The sequence below is a fragment of the Bubalus kerabau genome, chromosome 10 (assembly GCF_029407905.1).
Source record: "Bubalus kerabau isolate K-KA32 ecotype Philippines breed swamp buffalo chromosome 10, PCC_UOA_SB_1v2, whole genome shotgun sequence".
NCBI lineage: Eukaryota > Metazoa > Chordata > Mammalia > Artiodactyla > Bovidae > Bubalus > Bubalus kerabau.
The window spans coordinates 77,642,549-77,651,021 of NC_073633.1; the positions used below are offsets into that span (position 1 = coordinate 77,642,549).

At 46.5% G+C, this 8,473-nt stretch overlaps 1 protein-coding gene across 2 annotated transcripts; it reads left to right on the forward strand.

Annotated features, from left to right (window-relative positions):
• The first annotated feature begins 5,688 nt into the window (after positions 1-5,688).
• On the forward strand, positions 5,689-8,088 carry SIX6 (SIX homeobox 6). Of its 2 annotated transcripts, none has more exons than XM_055536421.1 (2): positions 5,689-6,388; positions 7,421-8,088. In XM_055536421.1, the coding sequence occupies exons 1-2, from the start codon at positions 5,817-5,819 to the stop codon at positions 7,587-7,589; spliced, it is 741 nt and encodes a 246-aa protein (XP_055392396.1). In that variant the 5' UTR covers positions 5,689-5,816; the 3' UTR covers positions 7,590-8,088. The 2 variants fall into 2 exon arrangements, with proteins under 2 accessions (XP_055392396.1, XP_055392397.1); XM_055536422.1 differs by lacking the exon at positions 7,421-8,088 and adding an exon at positions 7,159-7,214.
• Positions 8,089-8,473: the final 385 nt, after the last annotated feature.

Consider the following 8,473-nt stretch of genomic DNA (forward strand, 5'->3'; position numbering starts at 1 on the left):
TCAAACTCAACAGGAATTAGCCCACCTTCCTTGGGTAGGGAGAGCAAAGTATGTGATAAATAGAGGATTAAATCTGTGTTTTAAACACACCTCTGTCACTATCTAGCTGTATAATGAAAGTAATCATTTAAACTCTTTGGTCTTCATATTTTATTCACTTGTAAAATGCAGAGGGACTGAGCAAAAGCTTTAATCATTGCTGTCTGTCCCACCAATTACTAAAAGAACACAGATTCCAACATGATAGAAACCAAACCCCACTTTCTCCAGAAATATTTCTAAATTTATAAGTATTCAGTCACCATAAGTATCATTTATTATAAATGTTTAAAAGAAACAAAATTACAGTAAGTCTTTAGGAATAGATTTTATTGGTGCGGCCTAGACTTAAGGTGAAATAAAAAGGGCACTAACACCTTTAAAAGTGCTTCAACTCCAGAATAAACAGAATTTTAGCAGGTTTTGTTTGTCAGTGCCCTGATTATTTTGAGTTTCTTTGAAGCAGTGTTTCTTAACAGTGACACTGTTTTTTTGTTGGTGGGAGAGGGCCATGCTATTCACTGTAAGATGTTTAGCAATATCTCTGGCCTCCACACATTAGATTCCACTTGTGACAACCTAAAATGTCTTCAGACATTGCCAAATGTCCCCTGGAAGGAGGGAGTATAATTGCCCTCCTGAGATTTGCTACAGTGAAGGGTAGCAAAATATGCAAGTTGTATGCCATAAAAATTATATTTTTAATGTAATTCTTTCAAAGTATTTTCTGCTAATGAACTGGATTAACTCAGAGAATTCAAAGTATTTATTGGAGGCTAATGCTCCTATTTGATTTTACACTGCTTGGAAGGGAAATTATTATTTATTACACATATAATACATGTAATTAATACATATACATGACATATAATACACACAGTTTAATGTGTATAATGTTTGACTCATGCCAGAAGACATAAACTGATTTACACTCTTTCACTTCATTGAACTGTAAAGTATCTATGTGTATTTTAAAAAGATACTTTGATCTTGGATTAGAAAATGGTCAAAAATAACCCGCTGGTAAAAAAAATAAAATAAAATAGAAAGATCTAGTAGAGAATTACAAATTAATTAATTATTCTTTTAGTCATTCAACTAATGTTCCATTACTGATAATAAAGTGTTTATAAATGACACGCTAGTTACATTTTTAAGAATAAATCTTTCACATAAGAATCCATTGATACATAGCCCTAAGTAAGCTAATGCTGTGGTGTGGTTAACACCAAGATTTAGACTTACCCTCACAGAAGCAGAAAAGTGAGAAAAGTTAATTTAAAACCATAGCTTAAATAAGTGGTCTAACTTCTAATATACTCTCTGGCTTAGATACAAATTATCATCCAAACACCTAGGAGCAATCACAAACTGGAGGTCAACACAGAGTTGCATTGTCAGCTTAACATTTTAAAAAACCATTACTGATAATTAATCAATACTTTTAAATGGTACATTTTCCCACATTTAAACTTATAAATATTTCCTTCACTTAACAACACAAGAAATTATGCATCATTTAAAAACTAGATGGGGAATAATTATGGAAATAATAACAAAATAGCCCAATCTCTTAAAATTAGATAAACATTTTTTATTGTAATATTTTTTTGTCAGTTAATTTTACAGCACCAGGAAATCGACAAAACATTTCTCAAATGGTGTTTTTTCTTAGGAATAAAAAGAGGCATCTCTGTTCTTTGTTACAGGTGTAAACAGGAAGGACAGGAATGCATGAAAGATAGATTTCCTAACTTATTAGGATAGTTGGTACTTTAGAACTAGGATACTAAATTAATTTCATAATCTGGAGATCTGGACCACCAAATACATAAACAAACATATATCTATATGTATATGGTATCATCTGAAAATCAGAATACTAAGTGCATGAATAGATGAGTGTGAAATTTTAATACTGTAACTTCGAAGACAGTAAACTGCCTTTTTAATCTTAGATTTTTTTTTTTTTTTTTTACATTATTCTCATCTATCTGCAACACATGGCTTTGAGGCTCAGGAAAGGGAAACAAAGACCTCTCCCCCCAAAGTCAAAATGGACATACACAAAAGGCTGGGACCTCATTGTCAGCCAGCCTGTGACTCTCACATGCAGCACAAAAGTCTTTATCAAGGAATTCAGATGCATTCAGTTACTATATCTGTAAAATCCCTGACTATGTGAATTGTATAGGAAAGAAAACAAAGACGTCATTTATTTTATAGCTTGATTTATGAAAAGTCAAAAATAAAAAAAGAAAGACAAAACAAGACAAGAGAGTAGAAACTAGACATAAGAATGTATTGATCTCTACACACTGGTCTCCACTGGTAAATCTTTCAGCAGTGTAACCTGGGCTCCAAATGTCCCTCTCCTCTAGAGAGCAAAATCATAGAAGGGGCAAAACAAGGGGAGACGGGTAAGTGCAAGAAGTCCCAGACTGAATTCTGGAGATTTCTGGTATGAACCTCACAGCTCCCTGGAGGCACTTTGCCCTGTTGCCTCGGAACTGAACAATTAGACACAGAATTTTCCCCGGGGGTGGGAGCAGGGCATTGTCTTCTACATGCTTTTTCCAAATTTTTCTCTATAAAGTAAGTCTTGAGTTTGCAGAAAGAATAGCCATCTAGGGATTTCCGGCGAGAATCCAAGGCCTCTCGAATCTACTACTAACTGCAAACCAACCACAGAAAGTTGCAAACCTGCCCAGATGGGCCCAAAGGCTGCTGCTACTCCTTCCAAGTTTCCCGGTCAAGCACATAATAAAAATGGGTAGTGAGTTGCCTGCAAGGTTGGCGCTAAGTCCCCAAATTGGTAAAACTCTTTCCCTCCGCAAAATTAAGAAAAGATCCAGTCTTCACCTAGCAAACCCGGGAAAGTGCGCTTCAATCGTGGAGTGGGGTCATCCTCCTCACAGCGGAGTTATTTCTAAGGGAATCCTCGCAGCTTCTCTCATTTTCAGGATGAGAGCTCACAAATTCCTTCCGTTTGTCCCTTCCCAGAATGTAGCTGATGCACGAATACGCGATCGCAGTGTGCCCTAAAGAAGTTTATTTCCCTTGAGTTAATAAAATTAAGCGAAGTCCCCTGCGCTGGTGAAGATAGGATGTCCAGACCGTAGACCCGGACCTCCAAACTCTTCTGAGAACTCGCGCGCCCTGGCGCCCAGACGTCGCGGCAGGCGGGGTTCGGACTCCGAGGCTGCAGCCAGCGCCCTTTTCCCGACCCTCCACCGTGGCCAACCTAGGCTTTCGGTCCCATTCGCTCGAGAGCCCCAGATGCGCAGAAGCCAGAGGGGACATCTGGAAATAAACGTTCCCATTTTCTGGATAGGGCACCCAGGCTCCGAAAATTACAAGACTTGCTCACAAAGACTTAGGGTAAGAAGCCGGAATTCATCACTTTCAATTTTTGCAGCAAAAATGCTTGCGGAGGCGCGGTCCTCTGGGGCACCCACAACTTCTGCTAGCCTTCAGCGGCTAGGTATAGAGGTTGAGGCTCCCCTCTGGGCTCCAGAGCTGCAAGGTCCCGCGCACCTTCCGCTTCTTCTGCACGCGGAGGGCGATCTAAAAGTGATCGGCTAAGAATAGCCCAGAGGCGAGACTCCCCGAGAGCGAAAATTAGGAAACCTCTGCAAATCGGAGCGAGGGAGAGTGCTTTTCTTTGCAGTCCAGGAGTGCCGGGAAATAGCCCTCCTGGGGTTCCGCTTCACCCCTACCCCGCCTGCCGGGTTTTCTACACGGCGCACTGTTGGCCCTTGTTTACAATATTTCTCACTAAAAGCTGTACTTGCGGCGGATTCGGAAGTCTCCTCAAGCTAGAGAAGATTTGTGCTTTGACATTATCCTCATCACCCTCTCTATTTTGCCCCTGCCCTGTCGGATTCCATGAAAATACGCTCTTAGAAAAGAAAGTCTTTCCATTGAGGCGGCTGGCAATCTCACAGAAATGATGTAAATGGTTGCAGGGCTTTTTTTCTTCCCCTTTGCAATTTTTTTTTTTTTTTTGAGTGAACTGTGAAGATCTGTGAAAATAATATCAGGGTTTTCCGTCAGAACGAGCTTTGCCCTGCACTCAGGCGTAGCATGATCTGACCCGACACCTCCAACCATCTGTGCTATCTATCTGCCTTCTGATTTACCAAAGCTGTACAAGCCGCATACAAATTGTACTTGATACTAAATAAAAGACAGCCGGGCCCAGTCCAGTTCGGCAGTGAACATTCCCATCTGATTCCTTTCTAAGGATGGCCCTCCAAAGATGGTTTTTCCAGGCATTTTGTCGGATTCCCCTCTCCCAATTATTTTCTTCAAATTAAACAAACCCTTATTAAAAGCCAGGTGAGATGGTAGTTACTTTTGACCTACTTCTCAGAAAACGGTATGATGAAGATGTCAACTGGGAATCAATAGTTATCAATTCAACTGCTGGCCCCAAGCCGCCAAGAAGGCCCTTCCTCTCTTGAGGAGGAATCAGTGCCCAGCGGCTTAATAAGCACTTTCTGCACCCCCTTCTCTATTAGTGTGGTTCCCTCTTCTCTATTTCACTTTTACTGAATTATGGGCCCAAAGGCCAAGTTTAGATTTTCTATCCCCAGCTCAAGAGTTAAATATTCTAACAGAGGGTATGGCAAAATTAGCCTGCAAGAAGAGCAAATCAATACTTTTTAAAAAGGTCTTTGAAATAAGCTTTTAAGTTGCTGTCCTGACCTACCAGTGACTTCTCACTCTAGATGTGGCTATGCTACACATTTGTTCAAGTCCATTAAACTGGGGAGAAAAACTGAAAAGTATAAACTTGGGGTGTGCAGCGCCCCTTTTGTTGCGAGTGCTTCACTTCATGGTCAGCGCCTGGGTTTTCAGAAGTAAGAGCGTCCTAGCTCGGATTTTAAATGATTTTAGGAGGCTTTTGAAGGTGATGGGGGTAGAGTCCAAACTGACCTCTCCTACAGGTCCCAGGTCGGTTCGTTCTGCTTCAGATTCGGTTCCCACTCGACTGCTTTGGCAGCTGGAAAGGCATGCCGAGATGGGTACAGGCAAGAAAAAGGGATGATCCACTTCCCCACCCTCCCTTTTCGTGTTCCCCTTCAAGGTTTCCTGTTTCGTTACAACTAAATTTAGTGAGTTTTCTCAGAGGATTTCGTTTTGGCCCAGTCCTCTTTGTCCTCTGGAGGCCTCTTGACCCAGGCAGCGCCTCGCCCCAAAGTGGATTTCTGCAACATCACCGCCTCTTGCGGGGGGTGAGGGTGGGGGGTTGCAGGGAAGAGGGAGGAACAGGGCTGGGGGTGGTAGCGAAAGGCTGCGGCTCGACTCTCGCCTGTCTTTCTCTCCCATCCACTGGCCCGTCTTTTCCTCCTCCAAGTTCTACAAAATACCGCGAAGTCCACCGGAGAACGGCGGGCGCTGTCGAGAGCGGGGAGGTGCTGAAATGGCCTGGGCGCTCCGGTCGCAGTCTTGATTGGCAGAGCCGGCCAGTGACTGACAGGGGGTCTCCATGGCGCCCGCGCGGCCAATCCGCCCACCCCAGTAGCGGCGCCGGCTAGCTGGCCTGCGTGCCCCAACGGAGCCGAGCCGAACCGGAGCTGCGGAGTCGGCACCTCCTCCAATCCCTCCCGCTCGCTTGCTCCCTGCGGTTGCGCCGCTGCCCTGGCCGTGCATCCCGGTTGCCCCGAGCCGCTTTCACCAAGGAGAGCCTGACGCACCCGGCCGGGTCCGCGGGCATCTGCTGCGTGTCCCGCTCCGGACTCAGCGCCTCCGCTGTCGCCGGCGCTGCCTCGATGTTCCAGCTGCCTATTTTGAATTTCAGTCCCCAGCAAGTGGCCGGGGTATGCGAGACTCTAGAGGAGAGTGGCGACGTGGAGCGCCTGGGTCGCTTCCTCTGGTCGCTGCCTGTGGCCCCTGCGGCCTGCGAGGCGCTCAACAAGAATGAATCTGTGCTGCGCGCACGAGCCATCGTGGCCTTTCACGGTGGCAACTACCGTGAGCTCTACCATATCCTGGAAAACCACAAGTTCACCAAGGAGTCTCACGCCAAACTGCAGGCGCTGTGGCTCGAAGCTCATTACCAGGAGGCTGAGAAGCTGCGTGGACGGCCCTTGGGGCCGGTGGATAAGTACCGCGTGAGGAAGAAGTTCCCGCTGCCGCGCACCATCTGGGACGGCGAACAGAAGACACACTGCTTCAAGGAGCGCACGCGGCACCTGCTGCGGGAATGGTACCTGCAGGACCCCTACCCCAACCCAAGCAAAAAGCGTGAGCTCGCCCAGGCAACCGGACTGACCCCTACGCAGGTGGGCAACTGGTTCAAAAACCGCCGGCAAAGGGATCGGGCAGCTGCAGCCAAAAACAGGTCGGTACCTATAGACCTCCGAGCCTTGAACTCACCGGGGAGGGAGTCGGTGACCGCACCCTCGGCGCGCTTACCGAAGGCCTGGAGACTTGGATTCCGCAGGAATTGGGATGGGATGGAGGTCTTGGGTGTGAGCTCACTGCGTTCTGGGATCCTGGGTGGGGGTTTCCTTCCGGGCTCTGGATTCCCCACCCTTTCTGTCTGGTTTTCGCCACCTGGGGGTCGCTCCTGAAGCTGGTTCCAGTCACCATACCAAGGCTACAATGAGAGGGAGAAAGAAATAAAAATTAAAACCCCAGAAACAACTAGAGACCGCAAGGCCCAAGGTTAATTCTTGTCAGCCTAGGCTGAAGCTCCTATTATTTATTAGGTGAAGCCTGGCTTGTTAGCAATGAGGCAGTTTAGTGTTGTCATTTTAAAGTCCAAAGGCATCCTTCTCTAACACTTTGATCGAATTCTGCTCTTCCTATGGGTGGGCAGCCCTGTCTCAAACAGCAAACTACTTGGCAGAGGTTTTTCATTCCCCAGTGTGTGGATCTCAAATATTTTGGCCAAGAACCCAACCTCTTCTCCCAGGCCCAAACCCTCCTGGGAACCATCAGGCTGCCCTTTCTGCCTCTAGTTTGGGGCAGACTTGGCCTCCCGGGTACTGGCACAGAGGTGGGCCCAAGGCAGACACAAGCTGGGAAAGGGGTCTCATGGCCCAGAGTCTCATCTGTCCTTGTCACTGACGTCTCATTTATCCTGACAGTATTGTAAATCTCCCAAAGGTGACCAACAACCAGGAATGACCTTGTGAGCACAGCATCCCAAAGAGTGGGAGACAGGGAGCCAAGAAAGGACTAAGAAGGACGATGGAGCAACCACAAGGCTCCTGGAGCAGTGGCCAAAGGCCTCCTACCCAGCCTCTGCCCGGGTCAGAGGGAGAGGGGCTGACTGCTGGGCTTAAAGGATGTGGACCAAGGGGTGGGAGTGGGGGGGAGGTCAGTGGCTAGTTTTGCGCAGTGACCAGTTTCTTTTCCTTCCCGGTAGACTTCAGCAGCAGGTCCTGTCGCAGGGGTCCGGCAGGACGCTAAGGGCCGAGGAAGAGGGCACGCCCGAGGTGCTGGGTGCCGCCGCCAGCCCTGCCGCCAGCCTGTCCAGCAAGGCAGCCACTTCGGCCATCTCCATCACTTCCAGTGACAGCGAGTGTGACATCTGAGTTGCCCACCAATTATATTAAGAAACAGAATTCGGCGTATATTAAAAAAAAAAAACAAAAACGAGACAAATAAATGAAAGAGAGAGAAAGGATGAGAGACCAAGCAACCCAGCGAATCCAGGTGGCCAGGGACCCGCGGGCTTGGTTGCCATGTCCGCCCTACGCCTGACCTGCTCCACCGGCGCCATCCGGCTGCTACCACAGGGGCCTGCGGTGAGGCCCGACCCAGTTACACGTCCTCTTGCTTTGCTTTTTCCCAAGGATTTTGCTGCAAAGATGCCTCCAGAACCTGAACTGCACGCTGAGCGCCTCCCCTGAATCTCCCGTGGGTATTTCACCTCGAAAGGACGCTATTATATATGTATAACTTTTGCTTTAAAAGTTTTTTTTTAAAACAAAACATATATATGTTGTTTATTTACTTATTTAAGAGACTGCGTGGTAGGTTTCTCTGTATGGAGAGAATTTGCTGTTTCAAAGGGCGCAGGGTGGAGCCAATCGGTTGTGTGAAGAAGTCAAACAATAAAAACCTGGTGAGCAACCTTTCTTAAGGGAGCTGCTCTCACATTCCTAAAAAGAAAACTGAGAGATCATTCTCTTCACCAGGCAGGGGGTCCTTGAGCAATGGTCTCAGGAGAGTCTTCTCTGTGTCTTTTGCCTTTTCTGATGTTTCCTGCTATATTTTTAAAACAGTCCAAGGTAGGTCCATAACCACTTCCTTGTCAAATTGTATGCTTGTGTGTATGTATGTATGTAAATATGCATGTATGTGTGATATATTTAAACCTAGAAATTGGCAACATAATTACCCCCTGTAAGGCAACTCCCTATGTTCCCAGAACAAGTAACTAACTATGGCTTGCCCACTTGATAGTCACTCAGCT

Excerpts from the sequence above, each read along its gene's own strand:
- SIX6 (XM_055536421.1), top strand. The coding sequence starts at position 5,817 with ATGTTCCAGCTGCCTATTTTGAATTTCAGTCCCCAGCAAGTGGCCGGG. Across the intron at positions 6,389-7,420 it reads GCAGCTGCAGCCAAAAACAG|ACTTCAGCAGCAGGTCCTGT; the intron begins GTCGGTACCTAT and ends CCTTCCCGGTAG.